The 21,105-nt window shown below is 42.9% G+C and overlaps 1 protein-coding gene and 1 long non-coding RNA gene across 2 annotated transcripts in view; both read left to right on the top strand.

Moving 5' to 3' along the window:
* The window catches only part of LOC311059595 (transient receptor potential cation channel subfamily M member 5-like), a gene marked incomplete at its 3' end in the record, with an annotated part of 35,558 nt that extends 25,467 nt beyond the window's left edge, over nt 1–10,091 (top strand). Inside the window, exons 15-18 of the mRNA XM_084077599.1 lie at nt 808–982; nt 8,028–8,193; nt 9,491–9,690; nt 10,045–10,091. Of these exons, the coding sequence (XP_083933725.1) occupies nt 808–982; nt 8,028–8,193; nt 9,491–9,690; nt 10,045–10,091 (588 nt within the window). The remainder of the gene's footprint in view (nt 1–807; nt 983–8,027; nt 8,194–9,490; nt 9,691–10,044) is intronic.
* A 5,438-nt stretch (nt 10,092–15,529) lies between these two features.
* Nucleotides 15,530–20,465, top strand: LOC311060549. Its single transcript, XR_014602279.1, has 3 exons — nt 15,530–15,584; nt 20,022–20,118; nt 20,317–20,465. It is a non-coding gene; the product is annotated as an uncharacterized lncRNA (long non-coding RNA).
* Nucleotides 20,466–21,105: the final 640 nt, after the last annotated feature.

A 21,105-nucleotide genomic window follows, 5' to 3' on the forward strand; every position in this document is an offset into this window, starting at 1 on the left:
CCTATCATTAAAACAACCATTCATATAATGTGCAATAAGTGTTAAATGGCTTTATATTATGAATAGTACTGTAATAATTACTATAAAATCTCCATGTCTCTTCAACTTTTTATAAACAAAAAATGCATAGTTATTTTTTCTATTCTTTTTTCTTTGTTTTAACCAAAATATATCACTTGCACTACATTTTACTAGGGCCTTCAAATACAGTACTTTTCTAACAGACAGAAGGCAAGTGACCTTTTTACTTTTGGAAAATAATATTGAAGAAACGGTTAATGTGTGTACTGTCACTTTGAAAGCGCAATGTATACGTCATCGTACGACGGTGTCACGCACCAAACATGGCCGCTCTCCAAGCTCACACTGCGTCTGTTCGCACCACGTTGTGAGCTTGTAGATCTGCCATTTTCGGCAACGATAGACTGAGGGACGGACAGCGCTGTTTGGCACAACTTGCAGCTATCAATACACTTTTAGACCAACATGTTTGTGCCAGCGTGGGTGATTAGATTTATTTCTTGATCGCCTCTTGTTTTGATAGTTTAGACATGACGTCAAGGGCCGCTACACTCGATAACAGGCTCGACAAGCCTAAAGCTTATCGAAAACCGGGTCTCGATAAATTCATGCCCGGGTATATAATGGACCCGGTTTTCGAGCTCCATCCCTACTTTTGGGTCAATGTATTAATTTCTTTATTAAGTAGCTGTGTAATAAGTGGGATACTCAATGGGGAAAAGGTCATTATTGAGAAATAAATACATATTATGATGAACACAACATGTCTTGTTTCTCACTGTTTAGATGAAAGATGTCGCCTTCTTCCTCTTCTTCCTGGGGGTGTGGCTTATGGCATATGGAGTAGCCAATCAGGCGCTGCTCTATTCCTATGATCCCAACCCAGAACGTATCTTCCGTCGAGTGTTCTACAGACCTTACCTCTACATCTTTGGAGATATGAATCTTCATGAAATAGATGGTGTGTGTGTGTGTGTGTGTGTGTGTGTGTGTGTGTGTGTGTGTGTGTGTGTGTGTGTGTGTGTGTGTGTGTGTGTGTGTGTGTGTGTGTGCGTGCGTGCGTGCGTGCGTGCGTGCGTCAGTGAGAGAGATAAGAGGGCCATGCACCACAGATGTGTAGGCACTAGGGTGCTTAATCTTCATCTCTGAGGTCGATTCGGTGCATCTCGATACACTGTCAGCGAAAAACGATATATTAACAATACATTGAAGGCCCTGGCGTTACGATTCACCCCTGTTCACATTGTGGTTTGATAATGATTTGATAAGGATTTCATTTTACACAACACGATTCGGTCTGATACCATCCCTATTTTCCGTTAGCATTCATTTCCCGTCGCCACTAATTTCGTTGTTTCGCACTAAACACAACAACAACATATCACAACATATCACCCTTTCGTTCCCTTTAGCGTGGGTATCGCCCTTGTAGCCAGGTTGCGCGAGAGAAATAAGCAATCCGGTCTGTGAATCTTCCTCCGGACGACGCATTTGCCTCCATTCCTCCTCGCTCACAGTCGCTTACAAGTCGCTTACAATTGATGGACATGGCAACACTGTCTACTCTCTCTCTCAATACAAACTGATGGTCACTCGACCATGCTCCCTCCAGAGTTTGTGTTCCTGTGCGCGCCGTTGTTGCTTCGTGTATGTGCGTGTGTGCGCGCCCGAGCGTGCTTCCCCTTGCACCGCTGTGGTCCCGCAAACAGAGAGAGAGAGAGAGACACAGACATGACACGACGTTGTCGTGTTTAGTGAGAGAAACGTTGCCATGTTTAGTGAGAGAAATAAACAACCAACACGCCCAAAAGAAGCAACTATAGGCCACATGAGCACTTTCAACCGTCGGCTATTTGAAAATAGCCATGCCGCAACCTGGTATAATATGACTGTGTCATATCTTGTTTTATTACCAATTATCTCAATCAATTGCGTCGGCAAGAACCCAGTGGTTATAGTGGGTTGGCTTGAGTTAGCTAAGCTGTGGATCGTTAGCACTCAGTGTGCTTCAGTGACACAACAACTTATCAGCGGAAAGGGATTTTCAGTGCTTAATTTGTAAATGAATAGGTGCTGGAGCCGGGCACACATGCACGCACGTGTGCGCGCACACAAAAATGTTTTTTTTTTCTTTCGGGTTTGTTATTTTTCTTAGTTTTTTTGTTACTTTAATTTGTTTAATTTGGTTAATTCGGTACATGTGCCGTTACATAAAGACATTATTTAACCATAGTAGCCTCAGATAAGCGAAACAACAAGGACTAGGTTTCTGTTTCCTTCAAATAATGCATTTATTAATTAAAGCAGTACATAAGAATGTAGCAGAATGCAAAATATAACAATAATTTGTATTTTCAATGTATTAATGCTTATGTAAAAAAAAGAAAAAAAAGTTGGGGAAGGGCAGGCGCGTTTCTGACGCCCTCTCTCCCTTGCTCTCTCGTCCACTGTGACTTCACTTCTCTTGTTTCTCTATCTATAATGCGTAGGATTGATTCAGAGGGGAGGGGGGAATGAAATTAGGGATGAATGTTCTATTAACCACCAAGCAGGTTAAGAAATCGAACATTTATGCGTTCGGTCTGCTTGCCTATCTATCGACCTCAGGTGTGTGCAGGGTGTGTGCGGCAACACAGTACACACAACAACCAGAGCTGTCCATGGTGCTTCTTCTTCTTTCGTGTCCGGCCATCTTCTATATCTCGTCTTTCCAGTGGTTGGCGCAGGCTAGTGCAGCGGAATTTGGTTTGGCCAGGTCAACTCCAGTACATTGTGGAGCGTAGTTACAGCTCATGATGTGGTCCATGGTTTGTGGTTCACCGCACACACATGCATCAGAAGATGTTAATGTCCATTTCTTCATGGATGCCTTGCAGCGTCCTTCGCCGACCCGCAGACGGTTCAGGGTTTTCCAGACAGTCCAAGGTTGGTCGTGGCCAGTAGCGAGACATTCATCTGGGGTGATGCCTCTCTCGGTCCACTGGGTTGTCTGGCTGCCCAGGTTGTCCCATTGGTTGTGCCACTCAGTAATCCTGGCAGCAGGTGGTGTGGTCTCCAGTTCTGCTGTGGCATCCAGGAAGCTGCTCCTGGACTTGAGCCGTTTCTTGGGGGCGGTGTGTTCATGGAGTAAATGCCGGTTGTCATTGGCCTGCTTTGTGCGCTCGGCTTTAGCGATGACGGCTCTGCGGATGCCAGGGGGGGGCGATGCCAGAGAGGGCATAAAGGCAGGGTATGGGGGTTGTTTTGATGCACCCAGTAACTATCCTGCAGGTCTCGTTGAGGATAGGGTCTATTTTGCAAGCGTGGCTTGATTTGTACCATGCTGGGCAGGCGTATTCGGCGGTGGAAAAGCACCGCCGAATACGCGAATAATCCATGGTGCTGAAACAACTATTCGGCCTACATGCCTATAATTGATGTAATGTGGATATAATAGAGTGATCAGGATTTAAAATAAGATTTAGTTATACTACTATAATATTAAGCCTTTAAAATCGGTTTCATAGCACATATAAATATTTGTCTTACTAACTTTGGCTTTATTTATTTTTTTATCTTTTTTTTATCCCACGATTTTGTAACCCTTTTTCACCCGGTGCCAATTTTCTAAGTGATCCTGGGCGCTACACCCCACCAGCCTAGGGAGCCCAGAGCCGAGCTCATGCCTCCTTCAATGCATGAGAGCCAACTGACCTTCTTGTCACCTGACAGGGGGGAGTTTCCCCGATAGGACATGGCTTCTTATCACTTGACAGGGGGGAGTTTCCCCGGTAGGACGTAGCTTCTTATCACCTGACAGGGGGGAGTTTCCCCAGTAGGACGTAGCTTCTTGTCACCTGACAGGGGGGAGTTTCCCCAGTAGGACGTAGACAGGGGGGACCCCGGTAGGACGTAGCGGGTGAAAGGAACTCGTTATTCCAAACAGTTCCCTTCACCTCCATCAGGCGCCCCGGCTGTCATGGGGGAGGCGGTATAGCGAGCAGGATTACTGCATGTTTTTGTGAGGGTATTAACTAACCTAGGAGACACGGGGAGAACATACAGAGTCCACACAGAGTAGGCCCTTTCGCCAACCCCACCTAGGATATGGGCGCTGATGACGCAGAGGAGAAGACACGCCCCCCAGCGTCCCCGGCGGGAATCGAACCCAGGACCTTCTAGCTGTGAGGCGACAGCGCTACCGACTGCGCAACTTTGCCTTTATAGTGTTTATTTCCTTAATAGAAGGCATGCATGAAGAAATACAGAATTTTGAGAAAAGATTGGCAGTATAAAAGTAATTTGAAATGCTAAATACAATATTCAAATATCAAAATATTATTTTAAATGCCCTGTATAGAAAAGTAGTCCCATTTTGCGGCCATACATAATTAAGTTGTTGACCTACTTTTCTGCACCACATTTAAACTTATATTTTGTTATTTTAACATTCTATTAAGCATTTGAAATACATTTCTAAATAAGAATATCCATTAGACTTACCCATTTAGGCTAGCCATTAGATGAAATCTTGGATTTATTTGTCCAGAAGGGCCCAAAGCACAGCCATGCCTCCTGCTCCCGTGTGGTCCTCGCTGTAGCTTTACTCTGTGTGTTTGTGGCACTTCGATGTAGAGCATGTGAGCGGAGCGGAGCGAGGAGTGGATTGACGTGATTTTGACACGTGAGGGGGGTCAACATGAGCGAATAGCGAGCATGAAACCAGCCCCCTGGAGCGCCGTGCGGCATTTCCACCCGCTCCGCTCACTGCTTCGATGTCCTTTGGCAATCCATGATCTGACAAAGGGTACTGGGTTGAACTTCTTCAGTGGTGGTCCAACAAGGTTTAGAAAGAGCAGCGATGCTAAGGTGGAAACAGGTGTATAGGCTTTCCACACTACATCAACAGTTCGACAGCTGGAGGCCACCCACCGTGTATCTAGAATACGGCCAATTTTACACAGCTGGATATCAAGAGCGTCTGTACATTCTTTCAACTCCATACAATGTTTTCCTGATGTGCTGTAGAGTGAGCAGAGGCTGTCAAGCAATGATTTGAAATGATCTATCGCTCCCATCTCTTTAACGACATCATTGATAGCGAGCTCTAGTCTGTGTGCGCAGCAATGCCATCCTATGATGTTGGGAAATATTTCCTTCAGTCGTGCCACAACCCCACTTTTGCGCCCAAACATGAGCGACGCACCATCACATGTCACACCAACAAGGCACTTGGCGAGGAATTCTTCATTGAAATGTACCTTTTCTAATGCAGACAGCAAACTTTGGACAATGCCATTAGCACTGCAATCATGTAATTTAACCAAGTCCACAAAAACATTTGCTGGACTCTCGCATATACAATCAGGGCAGGGTGTTTGTTTAGACCCGTAGCCTCATCTAACATCAGGTAGATTTTTGGTGCGCACTGTGTTATGATGGCGAATGTTTTTGTTTTCATTTCCGAAGATATGTGTGCCTGGATGTTGGAACATGCAACATTGGAATAGCACAGATCTGCATGTTGGAACATGCAACAATGGAATGCAGAATTCGCCCATGTCAACACCATTTAACTGCTGGCAATCCATCTCATGCTCAAATCCATTTGCTGGCCTGTGTCTTTTAGCTTCCCTGTATGCAGAATGGAAAACATTAGCTGTTGTGGATATTTGTTGTGCTTGGGCGTTAACGATGACTTGCTCCAAAGTGTTCTCGCTTGCTTTCTGACATGCAGCCTTGTAAAGCAAAGCAAAGTTTGTTGTTTACCCAGGGTGTCGGACTAAGCACGAAGCTTGTTTCCAGCCGGACCCTGCATGGAAGGGTTACATGGCGGCTTTCCGACATGTCGCCTTTCCGACGTTAACGAACCCTATACCTAACCCTCACCCTAACCCTAACCGCACGCGGAAGCCACTAGTCGGAGTGGCGAGATGTCGGCGTGGAAGACGGTTACCGCATGGAAGCCTTGCTCAAGGGCTATTCAGCGGTGATTCATGATTGATGTGATGAATTGGGGAATCGAACTAGGGACCTTCCGGTATCAAGGCCGCCCCTCTAACCACTAGGCCACCGCTGCCACTGTGCGCCTTAGTGTCTTCATGTTCCACCATTTTTCCCTCATGGCCCTCTCCCTTTTCTTCATGTCAGATGCAGTAGGGTTAACAGTGCCTGTCACCCACTGTTTAGCTAGTTTCACACCCACTCCCACACCTTTCTTCCCAGGACCAAGTGATCCTACCTGACCACACGCTGTGCAGCCAAAGTTAACTCCTTTTCCAATTAGCCATGGTTGCTTTCTGGTGGACTTTAAGCTGCTCCACAGTCCAGATAATGGATGGCCCGGGCGTATCGGATCCCTTTTCCACATAATCTTCATCTTCTGGCGACTCACTGTCCCCACTTGACTCCATGTCCACTTCTCTTTCATCCACAACAACAACAACAGCTGCTGCTTCGGGTGGTGGCGGAGAGGGTGGAGCAAGAGGCTCATTTCTGCTATGCTTTTTGGCGTGGTTTTGCCGAAGAAATGTAAAATATGACTCTGTCTCTTAGATATTTTGTTTGTATTGTGTCTTGACTCTTTGTGTGTACTGTAGGTCCTTCACTGACTTCACAACAACAATTTTGATTCCGGGGTTATTTTTGTCTACCGTAGTTCTGTTCTGGCGATTTTTTCCAATTAGGGGTAACCGGAAGAGTGGCCCACAATGAAAAAAATACATTGTAGGTGCATTTGAGGGCCCTCTACAGGTTCTGGAGCTTAAGTGACAGGTTCCGGAGCCGTGCTCCGCCTAGCTCCGGCATTAATTAAGCCCTGGGGATTTTTATACAGTGAAGTTGTCCCTTATCTTGCACGTAGATTGGAATAAAACATGAAAAAAAAACAAAAAACGATTGAACCATTTTGCTGATGCAAACATGTGATGACCTACAGTCATGAAACATTTAACACACAATCCCTCTCCTCATGAGGAACACATTTGCCTCAAAGACCCATTTTGGAAAAACACTTACATTCATATTCCTTCTAAGATATCTGAGCAATGCACAAAACTTCCAACACATGATCCATGGACCAATCTGTATAATCCCAGTGATAGAAATGTTTGTACGTCAGAAAATGAAGCCTCCATGAGCCAATGAATATTGTTGAGTGTTGCTTTCCACAAAAAGACAAATAGCATAAATGCTCTCATGTAACACCACATGGTCACCCACTTTGTCTGTTCATCAGCAGAAATGAGCAAAGGTTGAAACTCAATTACTGGTCCATGACAACCCCATGGGGGCGCTAGCGAGCTCATGATAAACACCTAATTTCCTTCTATTCATAGGATGTTTGAACAAAGTGCATGAAAATTAGGGCTGCACATTTCTTTCTTTTTTTCCTCAACAAATTGTGATCAAATAGCATTTCCTGCAAGTCTGATTAAACCTATGGCAGGACATTTTTACTAGAGAGACTAGAGTCTAGTCTCTCTAGTAAAAATGTATTTTGCTGTGATTATTGTACTGTCTAGTCACTAGACAGTACAATAATCATGGGAGGGCCAACATATAAAGGTTCAATACCATTCTGACTAGATTTTTTTTTTGAAGTTCAGTTCAGAGGCATATCAAACTGAAGCTTTATTAAAACTGACACTAACAATTGCAGGATTTCTTTATCCAAAGATTTAGTAGACCACCTTGTGTATAACACTTTGTCAAAATCACAACCAAAGTATTTAAGTTTTTCAATCAAAGTGTCTCGTACTACTACTGACCTCTAAGGTGGTATTAGAGCACCTCTATGACAATATTAGAATATGAAGTTGATGGTCCACATGCTGTCGTGTTGTGCTGCTTCGTCCCCGTTATTGTTGCTTGCAGCTATATTTATATTTGTTTTAGTTCCAGTATACAAGTTTTTATTTTACTACAATCTGCCCAACGCTTATTATTATTATTATCATTAGAAGTAGTTTTAGTAGTAGTAGTAGTAGTAGTACAAGTATTAATGTATTTGTTTGTTTGTATCAAAGGGGGACAAGAGTGGGACATTACCTGCACTAACAACGTGACACAGATAGAGGGTGGTGCTGAGCCTTGCAAGAGCAAGTACAACAACTGGCTGGTGATCATTCTGCTGGTGGTTTTCCTGCTGGTCACCAACGTACTGATCATCAACCTGCTCATCTCCATCTTCAGGTAGAGAACCAACCTTCTGTCTGTGACTCCATTAATATTACTCTGTCTTTCTTCTTGGTTTCCTGTGCCTGCCAACAGCCATACTATAATAAGTTCTGAACCTCTGATAATCGGTGCCTCGCCATACTGTATTGCCTATTTGTTCTGATCGGTCTATGTGCCATATAGCCTGCTGGCCACTGTGTGTGAGCCAATCCTATTATGTTTAGGCTATTTGATATTACATTGCAACCTGTGCGCATGACGATTCTGCACTTAATTCTAAAAATATTTCTGTTATTAGAATTGCTGAATCAGCAAAGCCTGGTTAATTGCCTGTGACAGAATGATTATTTGTCGGGAAAGTGTTGTTATTAAAAAGCCAAAGCAGTCTGTCAGTAAAACAACTACTACGCCATTCACAATTCCTTAGTAGTATGTTTCATGTGACGTATTGCCAGAGTCGCTGTCTGCGGAGCTGTAGGAACCCCCATGTTGCATCATTAGTTTCATGCCAACACATGTTCCTCAGAATAATGAGCAATAGCCTAAATGTCTGTGCAATTCTTTCATAAGGTTGATTGATTATTTTTTGTTGTACACAGTGTTATCTTTTTCTGTTTTTTTGTATTGATATTCGAACTCTGGTGCCACTATATATGTCTATGAATTGAATACCAAGGCCCTCATTGGAAACAAGACCGCAAGTACTTTCATGAACGGACCTGTTAGACAAAGTATTTTAAATGTAACTGTGCTGTACATTTTTTGCCTAATAAAATATTCAATCAATCAATCAATGAATCTGGCCAGCAATGAATCAAAATATAAGCTACTCACCATATATGGTCATATGGTGACATGATTATGTCAGGAGTGCGTCCATGTTAGATGCAACTTTGGGAAAGTTGAATAAGCTTTAGGGGTGATCTTCTACTACAGTCTCCTGATTCTCCAAAACTTAAATTCAAGTGTATAATGTTTGTTTAAGGACGGGTTGGGACCGTGTGTGCATTCCATCTTCCTGGTTTAACCGCGCTATGAGACCTGACGCTGAAATGGACAGCTGTTGTCTCTGCTTCATCTTCAATTAAATGTGTGTATTGTTCTTGATTTGTGCAGCTGCAGAGAGGTGCAGGGGATTTGAAATGTGTCTGATTTGCAGACAGTGATAATAAGAAATGTCAGTGTTTTTTTAATCAGTCGGGATGTCCGGAAAGAATGTAATTTTTCAGCCTTTCTAGCCAGGAGGCACCACTGGTTTTGTTGTGGTTTGATTTGATAGTTTGTTGTGTTGTGCCTTCAACCCTCCATGCAGCAACACCTTCAACAAGGTGGAGGAGAAGAGCGACCTCTACTGGAGGTTCCAGCACTACAACCTTGTGATGGAGTACCAGTCCCGTCCTGTTTTGGCTCCTCCGTTCATCATCCTCTCACACCTTCGTCGCTTCTTCTTACGCTTTTTGATGCGCCTTTGGTGTGACAAGGACGACCCTTGTGGGTTCTGCACCGACTGTGGTCAGTATTTGATTTGTATCAAATAACAAAATCTAATGAACATAACAAATACTTATTTCATCTTGTATCTTTTGGTAAAGGTTATAGTGTGATTTGACCACTTGGAATCATTGATAACTGTCTATTTTATTGTCTGTCTGTGCATGAATGAATATACTAATGCATGAATACATGAATATATGAATGCATGAATGAGCAGGTTACAATGATGGGAGTCGTTCCTGAGGCATTCATCTTAACAAACTGATCTCATCTGTACAGAATAATGTGTAACTGTGTTTTTAGTATCTACCAATCATTACATTGATTATGGTGGTAATCAATGTAATGATTCGATTTGTTGACATCATGCAGGCCAAGCTTTTCAGCCCAACATCAGCTCACAGCTGCTGAGATACTGAATACATTATGTTCATGGTGCATGATAATCATTTAACCATTTCCCCCAATGGTTAGGACTCATGGGGGTCTTTGGCCCGGCAGAAGAAGTTAAGGAATGGGAGATGGATCAGAAGAAGAAGTTCCTGACAGCCCAGAGGGAGACAGAGAGAAGCAGTGACTCTGAGAGGATTAAACAGATTTCTGACAAGTAAGATGATGATGACTGCATGTTAATCACTAAATGGCTGGTTATTGCATTGTATTGTATTGTATTGAACTGTGTGTGTGTGTGTGTGTGTGTGTGTGTGTGTGTGTGTGTGTGTGTGTGTGTGTGTGTGTGTGTGTGTGTGTGCGTGCATAACATCTTAAACAATCACACCCGTCGTAACTGCCGCCGTTAATGTAGTCAGTTGCAGAGATGTTCTGCAAACTTGCTTTAATCATGTGTGCTGTGTCGGCGATAAGATGCGCCTACAAGCAAGCACTGAGAAGTGGCAGGATCTACCAACAAACATGGACTGTCTACGACCCCACCGTGGACGCCATGGGTAGACCAACTCCCTACACAGACTTCTCAACACTCTCTGGGCCTATGAATGAACTTCAGTGGAATGATTTCCAAACGGCAGAGAGAGCGTTTAGGGAAACATTGGACGCAAAGAAATTGCAACAAAAACAGCATTTCTTTTCGTCTGCAGACCCGGGAAAGTGGATGGGATTAGTATCACTTCTCAACGGGGTGTACTTCAGAAATGGCATATTCAGTGGACAATCATATGGATTGCCCTTTTTGCAATCTCCTCCATTATAGGCAGTCGATCTATTTGGAGGAGAAGGTGCTTCCTGTACCCATAATCTTTCTCAGGTGTTGGTAATATGGCAGACTGAAGTGTATCACCAATGTTAAATGTGAATAAGTTCATGTGCATTTGTTGTTTATATTCTGAACTTGTTTGGACTGAAGCACTGGGACACATGTTGTTTCGAGTGTGCGGGACATCAAAAGCAACTGAAAAATATTTGTGCCCCTGTAATGTATTTTATAAATGTGGACTCAAATTGAAATTGAAATTAAAGTGTGTGTGTGTGTGTGTGTGTGTGTGTGTGTGTGTGTGTGTGTGTGTGTGTGTGTGTGTGTGTGTGTGTGTGTGTGTTTTGGACAGTGTGCAGGAACAGCTGACTGAAAGCAGAAACTTTGACCAGAGGATTCAGCAGATTTCTGACAAGTGAGATAATAAATACTATATTAAATGTGGTTTAACTTCATGTCAATCACTAAAGGTCCTGACAGGTAGAAAGCATCAAGGACAGGAGTCACGTCAGGTCACTACACTTTGAAGGTTAGAGGATTTTAAATGTCTCTCTGCTGCACCGACCCGAAAGAAACGAGGAGAAACACACACACATGCACGCACGCACGCACGCACGCACGCACGCACGCACGCACGCACGCACGCACGCACGCACGCACACACACACACACACACACAAACACACTTAATCAAATTGAATCCAATGAAGCCAATGAAGATGCGCAACACTAGTCGTGTGTGTGTGTGTGTGTGTGTGTGTGTGTGTGTGTGTGTGTGTGTGTGTGTGTGTGTGTGTGTGTTGTGTGTTGTGTGTTGGTGGTCAGTGAGATGGTTCTACAGTGTGTGTGAGAGGAGAGACATGTAGTAATGTCTGTCTTTGTGCATGTTACAGTATGACAGTCAACAACAACACATATACCGTATGTTCTTTCAAATCCATCACTCACACATTTTTTTTGAAAGTTCCACAAGAGGGCGCTCTAACACAATTTAGGAATGATCCCTCGTCGCTGTTAGAAGGAATGGATGCATGTGACGTCATCCCAAAAAAACTCCCTTCCGTCCATGCCCATATTAGGATTTGTAGAAAAACACTTCTAGCTCGGATTCTTTTTTTATTTTGTGAAAACCAGCCATTTTCAACGGGCAATCGCTCCAAAATGGCCGATCGCGGTAAAATAATGTTGTTTCAGTGGATAGACCAGACCCTCCCCCACCCCCCAGACACTTTTTGTTACATCTGCGTTTCTGCACTTCTGCGTCTCTTCAAAGATCGTCAATTTAGGGTAAAAAACAATGGCATGGGGATAAAAAAACAATGTTTTAATCTCAGGCAGTCAATGTGTTAAGTACCAGGTCTTATGACTTAAAGGTAGGGTAAGTGATATTTTATTCTGATAGTAATCATTGCTATAGAGTGTTTGTTCAGTAACAGGAGTCTCCCCGTCTCTCCAGCTCTTTAATAAACAGAAAATGCATTTTCCGGTAGGTGTCAAAATCTCAGCCAATCAGGAGAAAGTACCCATTTTTAAGCTCATTTCTTAGTGTCATCACTTCCAATTTCACTTGTTTAATCTATATCCTGATTGAGTTCTCTGTCCTGATTGGATACAATTGGAAATGAAACTGAAACGAAAATGAATGTTCTGTTTAATAAAGAGCTGGAGAGACAAGGAGACTCCTGTTACTGAACAAACACTCTATAGCAATCAGTACTATCAGAATATAGAGCTATTTAACACTTATTTTAACCAAAGAAAATCCTACCTTTAACTTAAGACCTGGAGGCGTGGACAATGCTGTTTCTCTATTTTGAGTGGCCAAACAGCATTGGCCACGCCTCCAGGTCTGAAGTTAAGTCATAAGACCTGGTACTTATGATGAGTAGAATAGAGTCCTCTGTCTTTCCTCATTGACTTATAAACAATTCCCAACGCTTTATGGAATATGAATGAATGAATGGAAGGAAAGAAAGTTATGGAACTGAGTGTTGTCTTTTACCAAATGTAACAAACAGCTCAGCTCTGCTGTGTGCTCCGGAATGATGGAATATAGGTCAAGCTCAGTGATGACATCATCATCCACCATAGGTTAAGCTCAGTGGCATCATCATCAGCTGAGTTAATAATATAACACTGAGGGTTTTACTGGGCAGTCAGTGCAGCTCTGAGGCTGAGAGACAGACATAGACGCTTTGAGTTGAATTAGAATCTTACTACTATAATTGATAAAAGCTCCGAAAGTTTGTCCGTGATTCGCAAGCACAGGATCACTCCACATGCCTCCAAGACCCGTCACAGTTGATCAGAGCTATGGCTATGTTTTAGGCATCTTACCCCACATCTTACCCCACCTCGATCAGTGATCAGACTCTCGGCTTGATTGATTCTCTGATTTGCCAATCAGACCCTCAGCCTGATCTGGCAGGTTGCCATAGCAACCAGATACAGGAAGTCTGACCTCTTTATCACGTGACCGAGGTTGGGAGGTTGGGACTAGAGGTTAGGGCCGCAAAGCAAAGCGGAGAGAGAGGAGAGGAGAGGAGAGGCCAGAGGGGCCGGACTTCGCATGACGTGTGTGCAGAGTGACTAGGCCAGTGCTGTCTGGACCAACCTCGGATCGGTCCTGTGAGGGCCGCAAAGCTAATCTAAGTTTAATTGAATTGAGAGACGAGGGGAGAGGAGGGTTGCTATTCTGATCAGACACAACACAGCGTTTTAGTTTTAATTTTTATTTAGAGAGAGAGTTTGCTCGCTGTTCTCAGTGCGTCTCAACAACAAGATAAGACTACTTTATGTAGTGTTGTTGTATCCTACTTGACAGTGAAAGCTCTAGGCTTAGACTTAAACATGTTTAGGTGGCTCTCCACCAAACAGAATACAACAGACTGGCAGTCCAATGAATTCTGGAGATCAGTCGGTTGGAAGGTGTGAAAAAAAGTTACTGAACGCACCTGAGAGCCGACACCGACACTACTATGGTGCTAAACATAACCATTTCAACATCAAACACATGAACACGTAGGCTACATGCTTAAATCATTTGATACATTATAAACACATGAACACGTGAGTACATGTACTTAGTTACTATACACCAATGCTCTTACGAGACAACCTGTCCTACTCCTCTGTCTAGAGAAATGTGCTGAAGATCACCATAACCAACTCTCCTCATATACTTACCTCATATATATATATATATATATATATATATATATATATATATATATATATATATATATATATATATATATATATATATATACTTACATACTATATGGAGCAACTCTGTGTTCGTCTCAAGTCTAGTTACATTTAAAAGAGTCAAAAAGACCATTTTAACAACTTTAACTTTCATAGTTATTGCATACATCCTCTCATCAGCTACATTCTCTACCTACACTATGTGAGGTGTTAGTTTGTATCAGTTGTGTAATAGTCGTCGTGTTGAATTCCGATACTCATCCAAGGTCGTAGCGTTGTCCTTCTGAAGAAACTTAGTCTATTTATCTTTGTAGCACTAACTCAGAAGTTAGGCTTTTGTTTTACTTTAAATGCTTCCCTTTATTTGCTCAGTTTATTTAACAAATACTAAATAAAAATAGAAAATACAAATGAAATCTAGGGAGTTTTCATGCCAGTCAGGTCAGATTTACAAATGCCATAATGTAGGCGTGTTCTAAATTAATTTACAATTTAGATTAAATGTTTTGAGGTTACATTTAGATCTCATTCAGCCTTAATCACAGTCTAAATAGTTCTTAAAATGTATAGATAATATTAATACACCAGGTTCACTCAGCCACAGAGTAGATCTGACAACAAACATGTTTCATCTCAAAATAGAGAAATGTACTTAAAAGGTTTAAATGATATTAAACATTCCTTCATGTGGAGCCAGGACTGTTTGACATCTGAACGAGGAGCAGGAGAAAAAGCCCACCGATGCTCTCGTGAGAGCCCGTATAGAGTAGTACGGTCTTAGGGAAGTTCTCCAGACTGTCTGTCTGTCTGTCTGTCTGTCTGTCTGTCTCTGTGTCTGTGTCTGTGTCTGTGTGTGTGTGTGTGTGTGTGTGTGTGTGTGTGTGTGTGTGTGTGTGTGTGTGTGTGTGTGTGGCGATGCGACACGTTGTGAAGTATTTGTAGATCGGCTATTTTCAAATAAAAAGCCTAGGTATAAAATAGGGCTAAAGTGGTTTATGTATGTTTTATATGTAGTCATTTATGTCTGCAAAGTAACTAGTAACTAAAGTTTTCAAATACTTGTAGTGGAGTAAAAGTACAATATTTGCCTCTGAGATGTAGTGGAGTAGAAGTAAAAGTACTGAAAACTGGAAATGCTCCAGTAAAGTAAAAGTACCTCAACATTACAGTACTTGATTAAATGTACTGTAGTTACTTTACACCCCAGAGCCCACATGGACACAGGACATGCTAAACCACTAAAGTCCTCTGCCTGCTGGCGTCCGACTGAAGCTCAGCAGACATGTTCCATTCAATAACTCAAGTGATGATACAGTTGTAAGCCTCTATCCTAAAGTCAGCTGTTCAGCATACATTACATTAGAACATATCCCATATCAATCACTCAACCTCTCAATCAATCAATCAAACTGTGTGTGATTGACAGGGTGGGCAGTGTGCTGGAGAAAAAGGTGACAGAAACCATTGACCAGAGGATTGAGATGATGACTGACAGGTGAGATGGCATTACATTACATTTCAGTCATTTAGCAGATGCTTTTATCCAAAGCGACTTACAATAAGTGCATTCAACATAGGTAGGGAACAAAACTACTAATCACCAGAAGTCTTAAGTGCATTCTCTTCTAAAACCAGCTAAGAGTATACCTAGTGCTAAAGTAAAAGTGCAATATATCAGCTACCTACTGTCTTAAACAGATGAGACAAATAGCAAAATCAAATGAGCAAGAGCTAAAACAAATAAGTGTATCAAATAAACAAGATCCAATAAAACAAGAGTTTGTACAACTAGTTAACAACAAGTAGACAAGGCGAAGAGGAAGGGTAGTGTTTCCTGAAGAGGTGGGTTTTTAGCCTGCGGTGAGAGATGGGCAGTGACTCTGCTGTCCTGACATCAGTGACTCTGCTGTCCTGACATCAGTGACTCTGCTGTCCTGACATCAGTGACTCAGCTGTCCTGACATCAGTGACTCTGCTGTCCTGACATCGGTGACTCTGCTAGGTACACAGTACAAAGTAACATTGTTCTGAACTGTAGAAACTCAACCTCATTTTAATCATCATCTATAGTGGAGTCACAAATGGAGGTTCCGTGACCATCCTTTGGCAAGGATGGTTTGACGATTGATTTGACCTCTATGGACCCTTTAAAAAAGATTTAGCCCCCAGGTCCCTCCCAAAAATCCCGGCATTTTTTGCTAGACAGCCAAATTCAAAATGGCGCCCGGCGCCGTCTCTAAAAATTAACTTTTGATCTGGATGACCTAGAATCATGTATGAAGGCACTTTTCCATACAAGTCAACCATGAGGATTCCAAATCTGACACAATTTTAATTGTAAGACCTCGTTTTGACTCCGAAATTAAAGATGGCCGACATCCAGTAGAGTAAAAACTTATACCCAGGGGGCAAAGGGGGGTATGCTGCATTTGCCCTGCCATAAAAGGTTGGCCACCAGAAATAATATCTATGACCCAGTAGGATCACAACCTATATGGACAACAAGGTCACCTTGCTGCTGGAAATCCAATATGGCCGCCTCAATATTATCAGAAAATAGCTTTGGCAATAACTTTTGAACCAGATGGGCTAGAAATAAAAACTTGGTGTCTATTTCATGGTTTCAGAGCATGTGAAACTCAATGGAATACTTATCTTTATGATTGGGTGTGTCTGGACCTTTCATTTGCATATTTCCAAGATGGACGCCACGCGAAAATGAGTTTTACTATGACTTTTACAGTGACAGCTGACTGTTATGGCAAAAAGTCTGCTTTTTAAGTAATATGAACACATTTGGTCAGTTTGAGCTTTAATTTATATGTTGTCAATATGGCAGACCCACACCATGAGTCTGGTCAGAGTCGTGTAATCCGGGATGCAGAGATGGTAGTCAAGGCAGCAGTGGGGACATAGATTGGTGAAGCAATCGGAGGACGCGCCTGCTCTGGGCGCCTGGGTTTGGATCCGCCCTTCGAGACCATGGATTGCTCTCGTTCTCTCAGTCTACTGTCCAGTGAACAGAAGAAGACAAGCATAATGAAGCTTAACACTTTCTACACTCAAAACACAAAATCTAAAAAATCTAAGGGGAAAACCTCAGCACCTGGCAAGAGCAATGAAATCACTGCCCTCCTGCGCATGACCCAAATCATAGCCAGTGGTGGAGAACTCAACCTTGTTGACTTTATAGGCAACCACGAGTGCAGTGACTTCCCCCCCCTTCCCTCTTCCAGGAAGATGGCAGGATGAGAACAGGTACCAAGGCAAGCCTTGTTAAGGTCCTGAAAGAGGAGACCAAAGTTGCATGCATCCCTGACCTGCCTACAGAAGACATAAAAACAGCAGTAGTTATTGATGCCATGTATGCCATGCGCCATTGGTCGTTCCTGAAAGGTGAAGCATTTGGAACAATCGCTGAACGATACCAACGTCTGCTGTTGAATGATGTGCCTGCTGGCACAGAGATCATTCACTTCTGTTTTGACCGGTACAGTGGACCTAGTCTTAAGACAGCTGAGCAAGAACACAGATATGCTTGACCAAAACCTACCAAAGAATATGAAGTTAGTATGCATTACACAGCTCCAGATCCTCAGGAGTTTTTTGCTGTGTCAGCTAACAAGGCAAACCTATTGAGTTTCCTCTGTGACGAATGGTGTGAAAATGAGAAACTTAAGTCAGCCCTTGGTCCAACACATCTTTACCTGGGTGGGGGGTTTAAAGAAGAGACAAGGAGTGTGGTGATCAAGGAGGGGTCTATTGAAGATGTCCCTGCACTAGAATCCACACAACAGGAGGCTGATACAAGAATAATACTCCACACCCTGTACAGTGTCCAGAATGACAAAGTTGACAGAGTTGTCATCCATGCCAATGACACAGACATCATCATCATGTGCCTTTACTATGCAGCAACCCATCTCAGATGCCTTCCAGAGCTGTGGGTGAGAACAGAGCAAAATTCATACCTTCCTATCCATCAAATGGTATCAGCACTGGGGCTCGCACAGTGTCGTGCCCTGCCCTTTATCCATAGTTTAAGTGGCAGAGATACTGTACCACCAGCTATCCCTTCTTCACTGGGAAGAAGGCATGGTTCAAGGCCATCATGCGTCTGGATCTCTGCACTTGAGGAGTTTGGTGAAAACTCTTATGATTCCCTCTCAGATGACGTCCATCAATAAGGCACGAGACCTCACAATTGCTGTATATACATCCAAAGCGGACCACCAGGAGGATTTTGACCTGAGTAAGCTTAGAGTGTACAAGTTCCTCAATAATAGATCAACCCTCTTAAAGCTGCTGCCCCCGACAGAGAATGCCTTTGACCTGCACCTGAGAAGAGCTGTTCTAGCAACCATAATAGATAAATGTGCACATATCGCCAAGCCAGATATTCCTTCTTTCACAGAGTATGGATGGTCTCTCAGTGCTAGCAATGCAGTCCCCCTTGCATCTACCGAGCCAGCCTGACCTGTGTCAATGAACAAGGCAATATCATGCAACTGTATCAAAGGCTGCCAGAAAAACTGTTCCCGTGCAAAGAAGGCAATTCCATGCTACTTAGGATGCCGTTGCCAGGGACTAGAGACATGATGCAGCAAGATCAGTGCAACACATGACAACAGTGACAGTGAATAGCATTGTACCATAGTATCATTGGCTTTAGAAGCAGGCAAGACAGCACCATAGAGGTCAAAATGAACCTTTTGTAGGCAACCTCAACTCCGCCTTTACTCTATTTGTCACTAAGTACTCTATCTTTTGTTATGTTACTTGAATGCATACCACTATGTTAATTTGTATAGCCCTAAAGTTTAAGTTTTTGGCAAGTCTTGGAGTGTGCATGTGTCTGTTTATATTGTATTTAGTTTATTAAAATGATACATAAGATACATTGTGGGCTTTTTCTCCGATTTTTCTCTGCAATCATCCCCACAACTATAGATCTATAAATCAATAAATCTGAGGGAAAATGTAATACCATACATTATTTATGACTGCAGCCATATTGACAACATATAAATTAAAGCTCAAACTGACCAAATGTGTTCATATTGCTTAAAAAGCAGACTTTTTGCCATAATAGTCAGCTGTCACTGTAAAAGTCATAGTAAAACTCATTTTCGTGTGGCGTCCATCTTGGAAATATGCAAATGAAAGGTCCAGACACACCCAATCATAAAGATAAGTATTCCATTGAGTTTCACATGCTCTGAAACCATGAAATAGACACCAAGTTTTTATTTCTAGCCCATCTGGTTCAAAAGTTATTGCCAAAGCTATTTTCTGATAATATTGAGGCGGCCATATTGGATTTCCAGCAGCAAGGTGACCTTGTTGTCCATATAGGTTGTGATCCTACTGGGTCATAGATATTATTTCTGGTGGCCAACCTTTTATGGCAGGGCAAATGCAGCATACCCCCCTTTGCCCCCTGGGTATAAGTTTTTACTCTACTGGATGTCGGCCATCTTTAATTTCGGAGTCAAAACGAGGTCTTACAATTAAAATTGTGTCAGATTTGGAATCCTCATGGTTGACTTGTATGGAAAAGTGCCTTCATACATGATTCTAGGTCATCCAGATCAAAAGTTAATTTTTAGAGACGGCGCCGGGCGCCATTTTGAATTTGGCTGTCTAGCAAAAAATGCCGGGATTTTTGGGAGGGACCTGGGGGCTAAATCTTTTTTAAAGGGTCCATAGAGGTCAAATCAATCGTCAAACCATCCTTGCCAAAGGATGGTCACGGAACCTCCATTTGTGACTCCACTATCTAATGAGATGCAGAATAGTGACACAATGTGTCACTATTCTGTACATTCTTTACATGTATGTGTTACTTCAACATCAATCAATCAATCAATCAATCAATCAATCAATCAATCAATCAATCAATTAATCAATCAATCCGTGTGTGTTCTGGCAGAGTGGACAAAGTGGACAATGCACTGAAACAACTGTCTGAACAACTGACCGAAACCACAGTCAACATGGAGCAGAGACAGAGAGCTTTGGAGACCAAGGTAACGTCCAGATGTTTATTCAAACCTCTTCTCTCCTCAGTGTCTGTTCTTATGGATAACCATTGTTCTGTTTGATCTGTAATGAATCCTCATAGAACAGTTTACTACACATGTTGTCCACCGTTCTGTCACAGAGTTTTATCATTTAAACGTTGACATTCACGCCTTTATGCTGTTCTTACTGTTTGTGTCCACTAGGTGGAGAATGCTCTCAGTCAGATCTTGGAGGCTTTGACCAGACCCCGGTCAACCTAAACATCCCGGAGGTTGTGGGTTTGAATCCAGCGCCGTGCGTCCGGCTTTGTGGAGCGTCTACGCCAACACCACTGACCCGTGTTCTGGGGAGGGAAGCCAGGGAAGGGGGGGGGGGGGGGGGGGGGGGGGGGGGGGATTTGTCACTGTATGTACTCCTACGGCGTGGGGGGGGGGGGGGGGGCTGTCAGCAGGGAGTGTTGGATGGGAGGAGTAGGATGAAGGCTCTAGGTCCTCCCGGTAGGGGCTCCTCACTGAGTCAGTAGGAAACAACACAGTGACAACACACAGTAAATTGGGGAGAAAAAGGTAAAAAGAAAAAGGAGAAAAAAAAAACATGACACACAGACCTGCTTCTCTATAGCACCGGTTCTCAACCTGTGGGCCGGCGCCCCCCTGGTGGGCCGTGGGGGATTTTGCAGGTGGGCCCAAATATTTGTCAAGACTTTAATGAGAATATAACGTTAATATGTCAAACTAAATGTCATGGTATCTTTTTCCTTTAAAACTAAAAAAAAAAACCTGTGTGGAGTTTATATTTAGAAAAACTGGATTTGTAACTTTCACTTTTTAAAAACAATATCTATCTCTATGTTACAGTTGGGAGTGGTACGCATGCGTGGCTGTTTGTTCTGCCTGTTTGCCGTGTGTCTCTGTCGCTCATACGGGTCTTACCGAGCCGAGTGCAGCCGACCAGAGCCGAGCGAAAACGAAGCAGCGGCCATTGAAATATGT

This window comes from Gymnoscopelus microlampas (genome assembly GCF_963454915.1).
Source record: "Gymnoscopelus microlampas genome assembly, chromosome: 14".
Taxonomy (NCBI): Eukaryota; Metazoa; Chordata; class Actinopteri; order Myctophiformes; family Myctophidae; genus Gymnoscopelus; species Gymnoscopelus microlampas.